We start from the raw sequence: 20,223 nt of genomic DNA on the forward strand, positions 1-20,223 counted from the left end.
GCAGTATCTGCCGTCTTGTCATCAAAACGATTCAATGCATCCAGCCACCTGGACTCAGTCCTGCTCCCATTCTGGATCATAATGAGGGATATCAGAATGGAGCTGATTGAAGAAGTGATTCATGAAAAAACTAGACCTTGACCTGTTTGACTTTCAAAGAAATTTCAAAAATTTATGGAGATTTTTTTCCAGGTAAAGTTGGTGTAAAGGTCCATGAAAATCCTCGTTTCAGGCCACCTAGTAGTGTTCGTTTATGCCTCTATTACTATTGGTAGATATACATTCAAGAAAATACACTTCTCATAATTGCACTGTTTTTTTAGTAACTTAGTTTCACTGTGTCCTGTCTAGCCAATAGAGTTGCATGGTTGTAGTAGTTATGGGATTGCCATAAGGTTTAAATGAGCAAATAAAAGTAATATGTCACAAATGTGCTTAGTGAGCCCTCAGTAACTCTTGACTATTATTGCTATTAGGATTCACAGACTGAAGAAAGTCATCTCTAGTTTTTACTGATCATGTTGTGATGTTTAAGGCAGTGGATCTTAAACTTTTGTGTGCATTGGTATAATCTTTAGGGTTTATTAAAACACAGGTCACTGGACCTCATCCCCAGAATTTTTGATTCAGTTGGTCTTAGGTGGGACCTGAGAATTTGTATCTCTAGCAAGTTTCCAAATGATATTGATGCTGCTGGTTGGGGACTCAATTTTTGAGAACCAGTGGTTTGGGGGTGGGGAAGGGGGGATGAAATTTATATTCATAGTGGAGTAAGTTATTTTGTAGTTAGCAATTCCATTCTCTTCTGGCTGTACATTCTGAACCCTAGTCTGCTGTACTCTTTGTTTTCTGAAGCAGCAGTAACCAATCAGCAGGTGACAAATTTCATTACTCCTCTTTCTTTGAATTTTCCCAGGGATTACTAAGTATACCACTGTTAGTGCTGGCACTTTTCTGTTATTTTAAGGATTTCTTGTTTTTTCCAGGGTGGTTTTCCCTTGATGCCAGAAGATGTGAATAGGAACATTATGATGATGCTTGGGTCTATCTTAGTATTTGATATCCTGTAAAGTTTATATTTTCCATTTAATATTAATTTGAATCCATGCTTTTCTTTCTCACATCCTTTTTAATTATCATGTAATTAGTCAGAGTTACAAATGGCATCACTTATTAGCACGGCAATGTGGTTTTCGGCATCTCTGCAATAAAAATTTAAACTACTTGGAACTCTAGCTTACATTCCTTTAAGTCTCTATGAGCTAAATATTCTTTTCCGTGATGCCAAAAGGTTCTGTGTGATCATCTAAAGTTTGAAATTCTTTTTCAAATCAAAGGCACTGCCAAACTCAGAAGCAACTGTGTGAAGAAAATGTGTGGAAACACCAGTCATTACAGGTTGGTTTATAAAAAGAGTTGCAGATTGATAGGTCTTTGAAAAATGTTTGGTGACACAAAACTCTTTCAATCAGTTCCAAATCTGGCAACTCTCTTGTTGCATTAGATTTTCTTTCCTTCACTTTTCTTCTCTCTCTAACAGAGACAGACACATCCCTTTTCCTGCGTCCCATTTTAGATGACTGATGGAAAAGTAAACACCGAATATGAGCATGTGGGGATGGTTTATTTCTTTTTACATTGACTGGAAGGCAGTGTTGAAAGGGAGACACTGCTGTCATTTCACAATGTAGGAAATTTAGAAAAGGTGTTAGAGCTGTTTTAAATAATTTCTATTTTTGGATTATGCCATTCATGAGGGTATGTAGTCTTTCCTTTATAGAAGGCATTTGTTTAAAGTATATCTGAGGTCTCTTGGTGACAAATAAACAATGTGTTCAAAAGAAAGCCCTGTAATTTTTTCATTAGATGATTCATGCTTAAAAATGTCAAATGATCAGAAATGAAAGACCCAATGATCGGGTCATTTGAAACATATGGTTCTGGGAATTATTATGCAGGCCAGCTCTAAATATGGAATCTCTGTCCCTTCTTTTGTCCTTGCAAAGAGAACAGAATCTTTGTGCCTACTTCTTTTCTTTTTGTACCGTAAATTCAGTGTCCTCACTTCTCCTCTATTTGTAAGGCTGTACAGGATAGCAGTTAGAGGTAAAGACTAGGGAGTGAGTTTCCCTGGATTTAAATTCTGACTCTACTGCTAATTCATGAGTAATGTGGAGAAAGCCAGCTAGCCTTTCTGGGCCTCCATTTTCTAATTTGTAATATCCAAGATAATGAGTATACTGACCTTGAAATATTGCAGTGAAGATTACGTAAAATAATCCATGTGATGCCCTTAGATCAGTTCTTGACACTTACGAGGCACACTCAATCCATGTTAGTTTTTATTGTATCCTTTGATTGGACTACCTGGTTTGATATTTCCCCCAGAGAGGGAAGATTATGACAACCTCAGTGTAAATTGCTATTTAGGATTTCATTTGGGAATGGTTCAGACTTAAATTACCTTGAATATTATAAATTTAGATGCATCTTTGTGAAAATTGAACATGTGACATTTGGGTCATGGGTTATCTTTCTACAAGAAACCATATTCTATTACAGTAATTTCACCATACATTAACAATGGAAAATTCTTTTGGGCCAGTAGATTTTGGATTCTTTCATTTTGTGAGAAAGGATCTGTGGTCTTTATTTCTATTCTGTTTTCTCTGATGAATGAAACCATTAAGAATGGCTTGAGTTCAATCTTGATATAATATAAATAAATACATTCATTGAAAAGAATTCTTTGGACATGACATGCACACTGACGATATTTGGGGCATATTAAAATGATGTATCTAGATTCCTTATAGCCCCAAGTTCCTATTTGTTCCTTGATTCTCCCAAATCATTAAATCAATATCATTCATTACTTCTTGGGAAGGACAGACTCAGCTGAGAACAATAGAGTCATCATTTGGCATTGAATAGAACAGAATTTGTCACATCTATAGTAAGATGATAATCTTGAAGTAAGCACCTTTTGTTTGCAAAACAAACAAACATTATTTTTTGAGAAACAAAAGAGGGGCATATGTTCTGATTTCTTATAAATCAAAACTTGGAGTGGAGATCAAGCAGTAGAACAGAGAAGAGCAGAGCAGAGCACAAGCCAGAACATACAGGAAGTTCCCACAATGTGGGAAGGAGCGGACCTCCCAGGACTGGAGAGGATACTGAAAGAGTAGTGTCATGCGGGGCGGCCTGCGGGGTCTCAGCTCTCGCTCCCCACACAAGAACGCAGGATATGGTGAGGCCAAAAAGGAACACCCACGGAGCCATAGATAGGGGAGTCATACCACTATAGTCTCACTGAAGGCTGGATTCACACAACCCGCAACCTGCTGTCCGCTCCTCTGCCCGCCAACCCACCAGCTGACCAACCAGCGCAGCCACGGCAGTTATATTAGTGGCTAATTGGCTCACTGGTTACAGCTGACGGCCAACTAGCCACAGCTGACGGCCATCTACTACCCGCGTCAGCACCTCTCCACGTGAGGCCGAGAGCCTGGAAACTGCTCTCTGGGGCTCTGTCCCCACAAGCAGAAGGTCAGAATACCTTCACTTCCACACCCTGCCACCTTGGAACTGGGAGAGGAGAATAAAATACCTGATTTGTCTGAATTCAAGAGCACTGACAGTCAATACCCCCAATTATTTGGGAAAAGCCTGGTGAGGTTACAGATCCTTTATCATGGCAAAATGCCCAACCTAACAGGGGGAGGGCCACTGGCTCACGGGGAGGCTAAGGGTCCCTGGGCAGAGCCCCGCATACTGCACTATGCAGCAGAGACAGCAGCTGAAAGTCTCCTTCCCCTTTCCCTCCCCCTGTCCCCATTCTGGAAGGACCACTGGACCTAAAGGTGGGGTGCTGGAAGGTGCCGAGTGCGGGGATTGCCCCACCAAGCACAAGGGCAGGCTCCATGGCCATCAGCAGTGGGTGCCAGCCTGGCACATGAATACCAGGCCAGAGTGATCAGTGTCACTTGTAAAGGATCCCCGTAGAGTGGGCAGACTGAAGGACATCTCAGCAGAAGTCAGAGAGGACACAGAGGATAAAGGAACCAGAGGTGCCTCTTCACCCAGACCGTATGATCGTGGGAAGAAGAAAGAGGAAATAGAAAGTTTTCCTGTAATTGTCAAGTTAAAAGATTTTTTATTCGTTTGTTTTGCCATCAGTAAGAATGAGGCCTGTAAGGAAAACAATATCAGTGATACTAAATCCAGTTGTAGAATATAAATTTCACCCTCGCTACAGCAATTATTAGTTAAGATAATCATTCTGTGTTCAAAAGCATGAAAGGTTGAGTTTTCCAAGGTCTGGAAATGTGGCAGTATAAACACAGCTCACTCAGCCCCATCATGGAACCCATGCCCCCACAACCCCGGTGTCTGGAGAGTTTTAACCTAATTGCTCACCTGACTCTAATTTCTCTTTAAATTCTATCCAGCATAGTTCTGCCGACATATCATCTGCCTGCAGTCTGCCTCTGGTGTCTAGTAGTTGCCTGACTCAGGAACCTCAATGATGTGTTTGTTTATACCTAGAAGTCCTGTGATTCACTCTTAAGGTTTATTTGTTTCTTGCTTTATTGCTATTTTTTATTCCTTTGAACGGTTCTAATTATAACTTATGGTGAGATGAGAGCAGTGTTCTGTAATTTTTAGCTACAGAAAATGACTATTTGGAATCAGTTTTCTTTCTTTGTCTTTGCTATTATTTGAAACATGTACTTTTTGGCATGAAGATATCATTGTTTTAATAAAGAATCAAGCTGACCTACAGCAGGAAGTGTATATAACTCTTCAAATACTGCTCCTAAGCAACTGGAGTCAATGAGAACACTGAAACTTGAGAAAAGCATGCTTACAATTTAGCTTTGTGGGATGGGATATCGAGTCTTGTGTATCAGTTTGCCCATTTCATGGGATTTGTAAGCTGCAAGACCTTGATGCTAACTTAATACAAACAAGACAAAATATTCTTAACAGAATGTGCTGGCCATATGTGGGGTTCATTTGATGACGGTTTTCATTTTCTTTATAAAACACATCTCAGGACCACTAGCAGTGATATCATGGAGAGCGAAGGATCCATCATCTCTAAGGGTTTAAATTTCAGATCCAGTTAACCTGGCCTGAATCCCCACTATACTATAAATGACTAAGCCCGATTTTTCTGTGTATGTCATGTATGCATTTTATCACTCATTCAGGTTTTTTCTTCTGCTGTGGGTTAGGCCTGTGCTAGGTACACATGATGAGCTGGAAGGCATAGTTTAGGAGCTCGAATGTATAGAGTGTGGTTGGGAGTTGGACCAATAAACAGGTAAATGTTAAATATTTGTACAGGTTGAAGTTGGAGCCTAAAGGGTGAGCTGATTTAACTTGGAGGTGGTCAGGGAGGGGTTCCTTGATTGTTTTTTAATTAATCCTTATTATCCAAGTACACAGAGGAAGATGGCATTCAAAAGAAAAAGGACATGAAGGTGGCACCTTTAGGGAAACTTGAGGAGTTTGGTGCGAGCAGAACATAGGATGCACGTCGAGAAAGTGGTTAGATATTGGGGTTGAAAGGCAGGGTCAATCACTTACTTTAAATCTCTTAAGGACTCTGTCAGTGAGGTGGTGTTATGCCTTTTTACAGGTGAGGAAATAGACATCGGAGCTTAAAGAACTTGCTCTGGCCACAGGTGAGCAGCAGAGTTGGCTCTTCTGATCCAGTGCTCATCTCAACAGAACTATCACAACAGAAAAGTTACTGGGTGTTTTAGTTTCTTAATGGCCACTTTTATTTTTAACCATATGATCAGTCATAAAATGTGAGAAAGTGTTGAATTACAATTGCTTTCTGGTTATGAACAATGCTATTTAGATAACTGGACTACTCAAAAATGTATTAATAATAATTCTTGCTCTTGTTATAGCAGGTGAGAAGTTGCTATCCACTTCCACACTGTATGGTTACAGTTTGTGTTGAGCATAAGAAATTTTAAAATATGTTTCTGCCACATGCATAGGACAGTCGTTTAGTTTAGTTATTCCAAATACCCACCTGTCGGGAAGCCTGGGAGATAAGCTCACATAGCTGAGGAAACAGACCTAAGGGACAGAGCAGGCTAGAAGCGTGGCCTCATGTGCATTTTTATGTAAGTTTGGCCAGTATCATTGCATGAAGTTTTCAGGAATTAGGATCTAACACTGGTGAATGGTTTGATGTCTTAGAGTGGCTTTGCAACAGCAGCAATATTAAAAGAATTTCAGAACCCTAACAAAACAAAATGAAACAAAACAAAATAAGACAAAAAACTTAGCCATGTCTTATGCTCTTTTGAGGACCACAGAGAGAAAATAATTTTTTTTAAAGAGAAAATTGATTAACCTGGGGCTTATTCCTCCTAGGAGAGGTCCAGTATTAGACTTTATCCAGGTGTATGTGTTTGTATAATTTATCTGGAATGAATGGAAGGAACCTGTAGTATTCCTTATTTTCTTAAATGGACTCAGTAAATCATGAAATATTTAGCATTTCAAGTGTGGCATCCCAAACTGAACGTGTGTGTGTGTGTATGAGTGTGTATTTTATATGTTTGTGGGTGGCCTCAGATTACTTTTAACTTGTATTGTTGAATTCTCCAAAGTTGATCCAAAGTAAGCAAGCAAGAGGTTTTAGAAGACATTTCATGTTAACATTTGACAAAAAAGATTTTTTTAATATTAAGAGAGGATTTTCATATACTCACGTACTGATTCCATTATGTCATACAAACAATAGTATCAGCATAATGTTCCACAACAATAAAGCTTTTGAACCTATAAGTTAATGTTTAATATGTGAATTATAAACACAATATTTTAATTATAAATCAATACCACATCATCTGTATCTTAGCTTGTGTGACTGAATAGAACTGTAGTCTTTAAATTCAGTTGAGTAGGTTAACAATTTCTACTATTTGTGACAGGCTACTAAATCTCTCAATAGACCCTCTCTTCCACCCCCAAAGTATTTTAAAATAATGCAGAATATAACATGAGTTGCTATAATAACTGTACAAACTAAAGTAATATACCATGTAATAGCCATGAAATGCAAGGAGCATTATTATGAAGTTTGTAGTAAATAAAGAGCAAAAGTGTATAAAGGTGATTTAACCATAAAACAAATTTAATTTTACGGTTTAACTAAAATCAAAATCTGAGAATCATGTTTGCATCATCTATACAATTTATGCACATCCTCAATTGTTTCTTTTAAATGTTTGTTTCTTTTCAAGATAATGCTGAAGTTTTTTTCATTTTGTTCAAATTATTGGTTTCAAAGTGTAAATTTAAGTTTAATGATATTACATCTAATCTAACTAATACACATTTTAGAATAGTAATTGAATATCAATCTTTCTATAAGAACCATGGAGAAGTATGTAAATAAAAAAACCATAATCTTGTCTTCTCTGAGAATTCAGGCTTTGTTGATTTTTACTTATTCAGAGAATATCTTTTCATATGCTTTCAACTCTTTTGCAAATAAAATAAAATAAAATGAAATAAAATTTGAAATTTAGCTGAAGTTTCTACTTTTGAAGGTGAAGAAAATATCTATGTTTAAGTTCTTTAGAAAGAGTTCTTATAACTTAACATATGATAAAGAAATTTTAAACCAAAGGTAAGTTCAGATTTGAAAAACAATATCACCAAATCCCTTGATTTACCAGTCACCTATTTGTTTGATTGAAAAATCATTTTTTACAACATCAGTGGTTTAATAACTTTTGGAAATGTTTCAGTCACACCTAATAATGCACTATGGTTGTTTCCATGTCTTGGCCAAAATGTCCTTCGATAGATGAATGGATAAAGAAGTTGTGGTATATATACACAATGGAATACTATTCGGCAGTAAGAAAAGATGATATAGGAACATTTGTGACAACATGGATGGATCTTGAGAGAGTAATGCTGAGCGAAACAAGTCAGACAGAAAAATCAGAGAACCATGTGATTTCACTGATATGTGGTATATAAACCAAAAACAACAAAAGAACAAGACAAACAAATGAGAAACAGAAACTCATAGACACAGACAATAGTTTAGTGGTTGCCAGAGGGTAAGGGGGGCGGGGGGTGGGGGGTGGGAGATGAGGGTAAGGGGGATCGAATATATGGTGATGGAAGGAGAACTGACTCTGGGTGATGAACACACAATGGGATTTATAGATGATGTAATACAGAATTGTACACCTGAAATCTATGTAATTTTACTAACAATTGTCACCCCAATAAATTTAATAAAATAAAATTAAAAAAAAAATAATGCACTATGGTGCAAGCCCAGCATGTTTTTAAAAATTGTATAACTTCTTGCACATTATTAATCTCTACTTGTTAATATTTTGAGAAATGGTCAATCTTTTTGCAGATGCATACAAAGAATTGATAGTATTAGGGGCAGTTTGCAGTTCTTTAATTGCCATTTCCTCTGAAAACTTTCTCACTTCTAAATCTAGAAGACATGTATGACAGTATATACACCGAAATTTTGCAACAAAATGTCTACATGTGTTAATGGCATGATGTTAGGCCTGGTTTAAATTTTTAGGAAAATAATTTTGAATTGGTGCAATAAAAAAATAACCTATGTAAGATGATCCCACTATTCATAATGTTTTAAGATGGTTTCTGATGTCAACTGCATGTATCCTACACAAACAAATGGTGTTTTTGTGATATACTACCTATTGTTACATCTGATATTATTGAATAAACTGAAGGATATTGATCTCATTAACAGTATTCAATAAGAAATTGCTATTTGTTTATCAATGATTTCATATTGAACTTGGGCATACTTGTAAGAATCAAATCATGAATTCTTAAGTTAAAATTATTTTTTAAAATCTTTCATTCTGATTTCCAATAATTTCCAAAAACCTTTAGTCCCCGTTGAAAATTTATTTGTGCCATGTTAATGGTAAACATGTTTTTAAGAACTAAGATGTTTTCAACCATACGTTCTGCTGACTTTCTGGTTTTCTTAACATTTTTATAATTTATTCGTGACAGTTGATCACGAAGGGCTTTACTCCAAAACTGCAATGATTTTTATACTTCATAAATATTTTCAGTGTTTTGTAAGTAACTTTTTTTATAAATTATATTTTGATGACAGAACAAATTTATATCCATTTAAGTGTACTATCCCAGTTACCATTTATCTAAATATTAATATACTTTAAAATATATTTTGTCTTAAAATTATTATAATTTGGAGATACAGTTTTGTACATAATATCACTTCCTTTTATGAGTTTCCCACAGTGTACAGAATCCAGGCGTAAAGCACACTGTTCTCTGCCCGTGCGCTGATGCCAGATCTGCAGTCACAGAATCCGCAGCTGTTTCACCTGATGCCATAGCACCATGACTTGGCTCTTCCATTTTTTGTAAAACATTATAACATTGACTTTTATTTTAACATATTGCCAAGTAACTTAAGTTAATAAGAACCCCAAATCATTGAGCATATGTTGTTTGTGCAGAGAGATTTCTGTGGCATGGGGGTGGCAGAGCCCTGGGAGAAGAGGTTTAAGTGTTCACAAAAATGAGGAAACCAGTTGGATTGATCTTCTCAGAAGCTTGGCTGTGAATGGAAGGTCAAAGGGATAATTAAAGAGTGATATTGGGTCAAGGATGGGAGAGACTGACACACTTCAGAAAAGGCACTAACAGCTGGGAGGCAGAGATTGCTTATTCTAGAGAAAAAAGGAGCATACCAAATGGACTAATAGCATGACCATGAAGGAAATGGGAAGGGATCAATTCAGAACCTGGGAGAAAGGGTATTGTATGCTCTGACATTGGCAGAAAGAAGCTGGATGTGGGGGGGTGGATTGAAGGTAAAGGGCCAGGAAATCGAATGAGTTCATACTTTGTTCATTTTCTCAATTAAGTAGGAGGCAAAATTATTTCTGAATGGTAAGAGGAGAAAGCAATGCAGTGTGATGGGTGTGTGAATGGAAAGTTTTGAAATGGCTATTCTCAGAATTGGAGGTGAGTTAGTCAACTGGGGCCAGGCAAGTAGTTAGCCATGGGATGCAAAGACTTGGTTTAACAAGCATTTCCCGAAGGCATGCTCCATGTTAAGCGCTTGGTTAGGCTCTGGGGATACAAAGATGAAAGAGCTGGTTCTGGTCCTCAAGAGTTTGTAGACATGTAAATCACTGGGTACCCGGAGATGCTGCTCTGGGAACTGAGAGGAGGGTATCTTTCTCAGTGTGGGGAGAAAAGGGAAGCTGATACATTTTTCTTAAAGGATAACATCTTAGACCCTTTATATGTTTGGTTAGCTTTCCTTTATGTATTTCAAACAAGATTATCTAGTTTTTAAGCAAATTAGCAGCAGAAAATTCTAACGGTCTAAGTAATGCACTAAATGACATCTGATAGAACAATAGGAAATAAACCACAAAACCGAAAAGAAAAAAAAAATGAGCACTGACATCTTAGTCAGACTTTTTCAGTTGTTAGTGACCAAAATCCAATTCATAGTGGATTAAAGAGAAAACAAAGAACAGGGGTGCAGATTCATACCATTGTAAAAGTCTGGGAGTCACTCCTTGGTTTCAGGAATGGCCACATTTAGGGGTTCAAATAATATCATCAGGTCTTGGTCTTTCTACATTTTTTGAGAAAGGATCCTCTTCTTTACTCCAGCAGTTTCACACTGTGGCACCTCTAAGCCTGTGCATTTCCTTTTGGGAAGTAAAGGTTCCCTTTTTGCCAAAGCAGTGTTGCAGACCCCTGAGCCTTGGGTGTAGGAAAGTAGCATTCCTTGTCACATCTGGTCACAGGACTGGGTGGCTAAGGTTTGCCTTACCATTCCAGAAAGGACAGAGAAATGCAGTTATTCATGTTTGGTGTTTCAACTTTGGGTGAAAGTACAAAATCTACAGTTAAAGCTTATCATGAACTTTTTCCTATGGATTAGTTAAGTGTTTTTAAGGCTTTATTCATTACTTCTGACAGCTTCATCTTTATTAACAGTGTAGCCACTGATTACTTCAATATAATTCTGAATACATACCATGTGCAACCCTGGATTTTAGAGTGAATAATTTAAACAGTAGAAAACAGAAATACACATCAGAATCATAGACGTTGTAGACTAAATCATATGTGCTTGTTTGAGAAATAAGTTTTGTGGTTATATAGCTCTGAATAGACGAAGCGTTATAAAATCTTCATTGTGGGGTCCCCTTAATATACAAATATACTGGCCTCTTAACAGAGGTCTTGAAGCTTTTGAAGTTAATATAATCCAAATGACTATTAAACACTTTTCTAATAATGTTTAATATAGATAGGAATAGTACAAATTGAATATTCCTAAAGAGATTAAAAAACAGTCAAAATGTAGTAGCATATGGCTAATTTTAGACTATATTATAAGCAAGGGAGTTACTATTTGGGGAAGTTGAGAAAACAATGCATATATGTTTTATATCATTATGAGTTATTTTTAGTGTGCCTTATGACCTGTATCTGAATTTCTATACTCTTTCCTTTTTGTTGTTAGAATAATGACCAAGGATATCTACAAAACACATTGTTTTCTTTACCTGATTTACTTTAACCCTTAACACCTCAAGGGCATTCACCTGTAGGAGATTAATTTAACTTTATTATTGATGCTGCTCTTACAATAAGCCAGGTAAGAAAGTACATCTATGGTGAAGCATGCCATATTGTGTTTTGGTGGTTCAATTTTATTACTATGATTAATGACAATAATAACTATTACTACTTTTGCATAATTTAGCATTGGTGTTTTTGACATAAGAAACCATCAGCATGATCAAGGTAATGAACATATTCATCCATTTAGCGTTAATAATTTTTAATGTTTGGATTTTGAAACTATGCTTGAGAGCAGTTTGAACACAGTTTGAATGCAAGCATTAGGATTATTACTGAGAACCAGATCAGTGTCCTTGCATGGAAGATGTGAAACAATGTAAAAAGTTTAATTTAAAGTTTGTATATAACCTATAGAAAATGAAGGCTTATGACTTGATCTTTGCAGTCAAAATATCCTCTTCCCCCCGTCCTAAAATATACCAAACCAGATAAGGTTACTGTCAAGGTCACCAACTTTATTTACTTATTGGAGGGCATTCTGCCCTCTAAGTTTGTGCTCATGGTTGAAACTTCCTAAAACAAAATAAGCACCATTGTTATATAAGCACTACATGTAGGCAAGGTACGTTTAGCTTTAACAGTAGTTTGGAATATTAAAGATTAGAATACGAAAGCTAATAATCTGGGTAATTTTTTCAAGAAGTGCTTCTCAATCAAACAAATAAACAAACAATTAAACAAAAACAAAACAAAAAAGCAAACCCGAAAGGGAAGATTAAGGCTCTGTGCTGACAATACAAAGAAATGATAAGACGAGAGGGATTGAAGTTTCACTGGAGACATCTTCTTGGGTAAAGACAGAACATGCAAGACCCCTGACTCTATGAAGTGGGTGTGCAGATGAAGGAAGGCTGAACGAGATGCTTGGTACTGCCCAGGGGCAGGGGAAAGCTGGCTGTCCTTTAAAAGGCTCTAAAGTGAAGCTTGAGCGCACTCCTCCCTACTCACTGAGATGGTTCTGTTTCCTTATTTTTAACTTCTTTACTCAAGAAGATAAAAGAGCAAGTAGGGAAATCTGGGCAAAGAGAACTATGTGTAAGGAATACTAAAGTAAGCCTGGAAGAGGTGAGAACATGAAAGACAAGATGCTGTGTAGTCCAGCACATTCAGAAGTGACCTCAGCTTTGATTCTGAGGTTTCTAGCAGCCAACAAAAAGAAGGAAACCAGGTCACTTACAAGCATCATGATTTTCATAAGATTACAATAAACAATTGTTCTAGAGAAGCAAAATTCCTCAGTGGAGCTAGAGAGAGAGACTACTTTGGGTAGTCCTAACAGAGTTAGGGATATTGGTGTGCCTTTTCGTTTATCTCAAATGTTACACAGAATCTTCTGATCTCCAAACTTCTAAATAAAAGTTGGACCTCTCTCAATGATAATATAAAAGGTAAAAATTTTGCAGGCATTTTTTCATCCTAGAAAAATGTTTCTGATTTTTTTTTTTAATTAAAGTTTATTGGGGTGACAGTTGTTAGTAAAGTTACATAGATTTCAGGTGTACAATTCTGTAATACATCATCTATAAATCCCATTGTGTGTTCACCACCCAGAGTCAGTTCTCCCTCTATCACCATATATTTGATCCCCCTTACCCTCATCTCCCACCCCCCAACCCCCTTACCCTCTGGTAACCACTAAACTATTGTCTGTGTCTATGAGTTTTTGTTTCTCATTTGTTTGTCTTGTTTGTTGTTTTTGGTTCATATACCACACATCAATGAAATCATATGGTTCTCTGCTTTTTCTGTCTGACTTATTTCACTTAGCATTATAATCTCAAGATCCATCCATGGTGTCACAAATGGTCCTATTTCATCTTTTCTTACCGCCGAATAGTATTCCATGGTGTATATATGCCACAACTTCTTTATCCATTCATCTATCGAAGGACATTTTGGTTGTTTCCATGTCTTGGCCACCGTAAACAAAGCTGCAATGAACATTGGAGCACACGTGTCTTTATGGATAAATGTTTTCAGATTTTTTGGGTAGATACCATGGAGAGGGGCTTCTGATGTTTTGAATCATGGAATAGGTTATTGTTTTCAGCATTAACTAAATGAAAATGATAAACAAGGTGCTGTCAAGCTTTAGAACTCAATGATATTTAGCATGTTTTATGCTATTTTTCAGGTTGCAAAGTGCTCTCACATTTATTATCACATCAAACTTTTACAGTGTCTCTACGCAGTAGATAATATTATCCCTGTAATACTATCCCTTGATAAATGGTAGCTATTTTATTATGCCTATTATTTCTCCACATTATCAAGATTAAAACAATAGATGAAAGTATGCTCTTCATGAGTAAAATAAGTATTAGAGAAAAACATCTATAACTACGGTTTGAGGTCCAGGGAATGGCTCGTGTGAGCTCACACAGCAAGGAAGTAGTGGGGCCAGGACTCATGCTAGCACCAGATCTTTCTTTCTTAAAATGGTATGTTTTTCCCACTATAACAATTACAATGAATTTTCCAAGGAAAAACTTCCCACTGAATCATTTACCGTAGTTATAGATGTTTCTTTCTAACACTTATTTTATATATGAACAGCATACTTTCATCTATTGCTTTAATCTTGATAATGTGGAGAAATAATAGGCATAATAAAATAGCTACCATTTATCAAGTACCATACCATTATTTTATTTGACTATTACAATAGCCCTACAAACCAGTATTGTTTCCACATTTCACATATGAGGAAACCAATGTCGTCAGAAGAAATAAAAAGTAGCATAGCTGGTATGTGGCAGAGAAACAATTCTAACCAGGTCTGTTTCACTCCAAGACCTTGTTTCGGATCACCACACTGTGTGGCTTGGCAGCTTTCATGATAAACGTCATGATGGTCGGGTGAATTGAGTTTGAGACCATTGTTATTTTGCCGTTGTCAGGAAGTTATAGAAAGTACAGCTGTCTGCCCTGGCTGCTGGGGAAATGCCTGCTCACTCTCTAGGGCTCAGTAATGTCGGCCCCCGGGCATGTTCCCAACCAAGCTTTGCAACTGTATTTAGGAGCAGGGCTTCGGAGTTCCAAGATGGAGCTGCCAGCCTAGTTTCCATCAGGTCTTAAAGTGAGTAGTGAGGAGAATGAACTTGCACTTCTGACTTGGGCACCACGTCTGTGTCACAGTAGAACCTGCACTTTAGAATTCAGCACATGGGCACCTTCCTCCTTCCCTTCACTGTGGTATTTGAGGCAGTAACTGGGTGTTGCCATTTTCAGTTCACTTGCTCAAGGGAAGTCGTGGTTTTAGCAAGAAGAGGATGAACCATATCCAACTTATTTTAGAATTCAAAGCACTCATTTTTTTTTTTCTGTAACAATTCCTATCCGCTCATATTCCCATGCTTTCAATTTATTTTTGTGCACATGGTTTATGTTTTTCCTCAGGAGTTGTAGTAGGCACTGTAGTGAGTGCAAAAATGAGCAAAAAAAATAAGCCCCTACCTTAAAGGAATTTAGGATTTTGCGAAGAGTGAAAAGGACAAGCAAGTATTTTAATTAAAAAATCTCCAGGCGATGTAAGCTAAATGCCCAAGGAAAATAGAACCATGTAGAATTAAATGCATTAGTAAGCAGAGAGATGCAAATGAAAAGAATAAGATGTCAGTTTATACTGAATAAATAGCAAGCATAAGAAGGCTGGATAGAGCCAAGTGTTGGCTGAGATGTGGGGAAACGAGGCCAATGTGCACCTCTGGTGAGAGTACACTGGTGCAGACATTCTGTTGAACAGTTTGGCATTACTTAGTCAATGAACTTACCTATTTCTGTGACCCTGCAATTCTGTGACCCCTGCAAAACTCTTTGATATACGTGGTCAGACAATTAAGTGCGAACTTGTTGCAACAACGTTGCTAAACTTTTTTGATATCAGAGGGATTATTCATTATGAATTTGTACCAACTGGACAAACAGTTAACCATTTGGAAGTGCTGAAAAGGCTGCGTGAAAAAGTTAGGTGACCTGAAATTCTCGTCAACAATTCATGGCTCTTGCATCACAACAATGCACCAGCTCACACAGCACTGTCTGTGAGGGAGATTTTAGCCAATAAACAAATAACTGCATTGGAACACCCTCCCTACTCACCTGATCTGGGCTCCAAGACTTCTTTCTTTACCCGAAAGTAAAGGAAATATTGAAAGGAAGACATTTTGATGACATTCAGGACATCAAGGGTAATACGATGACAGCTCTGATGACCATTTCAGAAAAAGAGTTCCAAAATTGCTTTGAAGGGTGGACTAGGTGCTGGCGTCAGTGCATAGCTTCCCAAGGGGAGTACTTCGAAGGTGACTGTAGTGATATTCAGCAATGAGGCATGTAGCACTTTTTCTAGGATAAGTTCGCAAACTTAATTGTCCGACCTCGTACATCCTAGTAAAATTCCCAAACAGGTCCATAAGGGGCCTTATGTAAAGATATTCATCTGGGGTCCAGGAGTTCATTGTCGGAAGTGTAGATAAAATGTGTGCAGTACGCTCATGGGGTACTGTGCACAGTTAGGAATCCCCATGACAACACGAGGGATCATACAGTGTGGAACAGTAAAAGAAGCAGAACGCAATCTAGCTCAGTATCCATTTAAATGAACTAACATACATGCATAAAAACAGTACATATTTTCCAAGAATCCTTACTAATTAAAAGATTCATATTCATTATATTAGAATGGCTTCGTATGGGAAGCGGAGAATGGGAATGTGGGTTGGGAATGAAAGGGAAAATATGAACAACACAGGGCGTATCCATAAACCAATAATTATAACGGGACATTAAAAGAGGGGTAAATATGTTTAAATCAACCTTAGATAGCAGGAAAAAATACAAACCATGGAGATTCAAGGTAGTAAGAAGTCACAATTGGGGAGTTCAGGAAATACTATATTGAGAAAGAGGCATGTGAGTTGTGTTTTGAAGGATGGATAAAATTTGATAAGAAATTGGAGAGGATAGGAAGCTGGTACAGGTACTAGATACTGGATCTATGAAGACAGCGTTCCCGGGAAAAGCGTCAGGACCAAAAAGTGCTTGGCAGCCTGGTGGCAAGGGCCTGGGTTCAGTGAACAGAAAGGGATTTGCTTTGGTCCAGGTGGGGCACTAATGTTTAGCGCTGAGTGTCAGGCGCCATGCTGAGTCCTTCACCCCTTATCCTCGTAATTAATCCTCATAGTGACCATATGTCATCACTAATCTCATAACCATCATCACTGTCATCATCATCCACTTTGCAAATGGGGAAACCATGTCTCAGAGAGGTAAGGAACTTTCCAGGCACACATCTTGTGCTGGAGTCGGGACAAAAGCCGGGTGAACCTGACTCCAAAGCCTGTGCCCTTGGTCCCATACTGGACTCCCTTCAAGTCCATGTTCTCTGTCCCTCTGGCAGGGAAGTGGTTAAAGTAGTCAGAAGCAGCCCTGTGCTATGCATGGCTTTAATTATCCCATATGCTGATTAGTTTGATAGCAAAGGATATTCTAGAAGGAAGCTGCCCGTATTATAAAGGCCTGCTATATTAGAAAGCCTTTCTGCTCATGTGTCTCTCATTGAAATGATGGAGGAGCTCTGCCAACATCAAGCTAAATAAGGAGAAAACATTTATAAGCACCTCTTTAACCCTGTTAGAGCTATATATTGTGAAATCCCTTCAAGTAACAAATGGTAAGAACAAAAGGGGCAAAACTGGCCTTTCAACTACAGACTGAGATTTAAACTTTAGGGGACCTGGTTTATCATGCTGTCTTGACACAATTAATCTCCAAGCTTCTATGCAGTGAAAGATGGGAGAAATGACATCTCTGAGACAGGGTTCTGAGTCTCAGCATATTGAACTGTAATGTAGCACACCTATTTTGGTCAATGCAGGAATACAATATAATAGTTGGGAATGAATAAGCAGGCGAACATTTAGGCCAATGATTAAATGTTGTCATGTTTTGGAAAGTGACATTTGCAACATGAGAAATGGTTATATATGGAAGCCCATCAATGGAAACCAAACACCAAAATGTTGGGAAAGGGCTTTTAGTGATAGATCCATGTGAACTGAAGTTTTAACCGTCTGTTTTTTATTTATTCCTTCCTCTTTCTTGCCTCTCTACCCATTTCTCAAATTCTTTCTTTGCTATTTACACATCAAAACATCTGGGATTGGGTTTTCAGCACCTGCTATAGGAAGCAGAGATTTTCCTGCTGCAGACATGTTTTTAAGTGGCAAAATAAATGAATATTCCCTATTTAGTTCAAAAAGGGCATGTTTTAAAATCTGATTCTGGACAAATACACAGCTTAAGAAATAATAACAACAACAAAATAATATTAACAAAAGAAATACCCAAACCTGAAAATCTTGATAAAAGAATAAAACAAATGAAGGATTCAACACGCAGACTGAAAACACCCTCCCTAGTTTAGGCCTGGAAGACTCGGCAGTACATCTGGTTAACATCTTGCAGTTTGAAGAACTCTGCCTTGCAAAACCTTCTGTACCAATGGCACACAGAATAAAAGGTTGTGTTATGACTTTCAGATGGAAACCTGCAAAAGTTTATCTGCTGGACTGGGCTCTTAACTCTTACTACTTCTGGTTCCAACTGTTAAAAAGATTTTGTGTGTGAATTATAATTAACTTTTTCAGTTTACATCAGAAACACCAGAAAGAATTTTTACTTGGAGAGATTGCACATGCTGTGGAATGAATAGAATGTTTTGGTTGTGATGTCCAAATGGAACGGAAATCTCCCTAATAAGGATTTATAGGGCGCATTTTGATAATCATGTATGTCTATATATTGAATTGGGAACATAAGCACTGTATTTGAAATATGAGCAGGTTAGAAAACCTCCGTAACTGGCCACGTTCATTGAAAGTTTTGTTGAGATAACTGGAGTCTTCCAAGTATGTACAGAAAAATGCCCTTATATTGATGTGGCAAAAATCACACTTGGTAAGGAGGTACTGTAATCTGGAATAAGTTGTTGACACATTAGAAAACCCTTTTGAGATTAGTTTGCTACCAGAATTTCACTCTATTTGTTTATAGTTTGCATGGCTCTGGGGGTAAAAATAAAAAAGCGCAGTTTCCACACACACAGGTTCTTTGTTTAGCTGCCATGTGGACGTGCGTTTTCTTGATCTGTGGGAAGGAGATACTTCCTTCTTTCCCGGCTGCCCAGGAGGCTCGCTGCCAGCCTCTTGCCTCTGTGTCCCTAGCATCCAGCAGACACCTCTCAGAAAAGCTATTTGAAGCTCCCTGTGCAGCGAGTGGGTGTGTGAGCACAGGAGAGAGATCATTTCCTTCAGAGACATCCACAACCTCCGAGCCGGACTGAAGGAGAATCCGCTGTGGGTGCGGGGGGCTTCCTGCGAGGGGTTTCCATGTGCGTTTTATGCTGAAGCGGACCGTGGTGACAAGTTTCACATTAAATAGCTATCTGTCTTTTCTGAAATTTCACGTTCTCTTGTCTTTGTAAGGAAAGTGATGTCGTACTCTACTGCTCCTGTAAACAGCGTCATTTAATTAGTGTCCGTTTTTCCTTGCGCACCGTGCAGGCTGCATTCTCCTCGCTGGGACGCCTTCACAGACTGGTTACCTGTGCTCTCGGGGACTGCGAGGTGTGTATTCATACACTGTTAGTAGCCAGAAGTTTTCACTAGGGAAATAAGTTTAGTATACTGCTATTATTTTGGTTTAGAAAATAGCTGCAGACTTCTCAGACGAATAAGACATAGCAGAACACATGGTCTTCGTTATTCAATAACTCTCCCTCTGTAAAGGAAACATGGTCTATTTCCCATTTGAGAAGGAGCTTACAACAAACTAGTAAATATGGAAAGAGGGCTACACATGTCCTATAATTTTATTGAATAGTTCTCCCCATGCACTTATATAGCCCTCCCTCACCCCAACACACACACAGCATGTCCAGGGAGACGTTTTCCCAGCTGGTATTAGCATAATCATTACCACATTATAAACAAGCCTGTGGAAAAATAGCCGGAGAGATTTAGATGGCTTGTTTTATAAATGAAGGCAGGTGGGGATGGAGAACCAGATATTTTGGAACAAATTCTTCTTTTTTTCCCATTCTTTAGAAATAATAGGTTAGCTCTCGTAAACCTCAATGAATAGCATGGACTGAGGACATCAAGTTGAAAGGAGTCATGACATATTCAGTATTCCTGGATAAAAGTCAGCGAGAGGTTTACCATGGAGCCCCTCTGCGGGAAACATCGGCCTCTCTTTTTTCTCTCCTCTTGAAGCACAAGTGGAATACTTCTCCTCTGGTTTCATGCAATTCCTGTTGGTCAGGCCGCTGGCTCTTTCCTCCTTTCTCTCTTTTACTTTTTCCTGGAGTGAGTAGATGAGAAATCCGGCCTTACTAGCTAATTCCAAGTTTACTGCCAAGACCAGAAATAAAATATGATGTAAAATATGGCCTTACCTGAAAGCTTCAGGACGTTAAATGCTGTTAGGTCCAGGTTTAGTTGGAAAAAGAACCCAAGACGA

At 38.0% G+C, this 20,223-nt stretch overlaps 1 protein-coding gene across 22 annotated transcripts in view; it reads left to right on the forward strand.

Moving 5' to 3' along the window:
* Positions 1-20,223, forward strand: part of SUGCT (succinyl-CoA:glutarate-CoA transferase) — a 743,714-nt gene that overhangs the window by 403,370 nt on the left and 320,121 nt on the right. For 13 of the 22 annotated variants that reach the window (XM_088797848.1, XM_088797837.1, XM_088797840.1 and 10 more), the window contains one exon: positions 19,266-19,328. The exons of the other annotated variants lie outside the window; for them this stretch is intronic. In XM_088797848.1, the coding sequence (XP_088653974.1) occupies positions 19,266-19,328 (63 nt within the window). The remainder of the gene's footprint in view (positions 1-19,265; positions 19,329-20,223) is intronic. 22 annotated transcript variants of the gene reach the window in all.

The sequence above is a fragment of the Rhinolophus sinicus genome, chromosome 4 (assembly GCF_057876585.1).
Source record: "Rhinolophus sinicus isolate RSI-liver-muscle chromosome 4, RSI-T2T, whole genome shotgun sequence".
Lineage (NCBI taxonomy): Eukaryota > Metazoa > Chordata > Mammalia > Chiroptera > Rhinolophidae > Rhinolophus > Rhinolophus sinicus.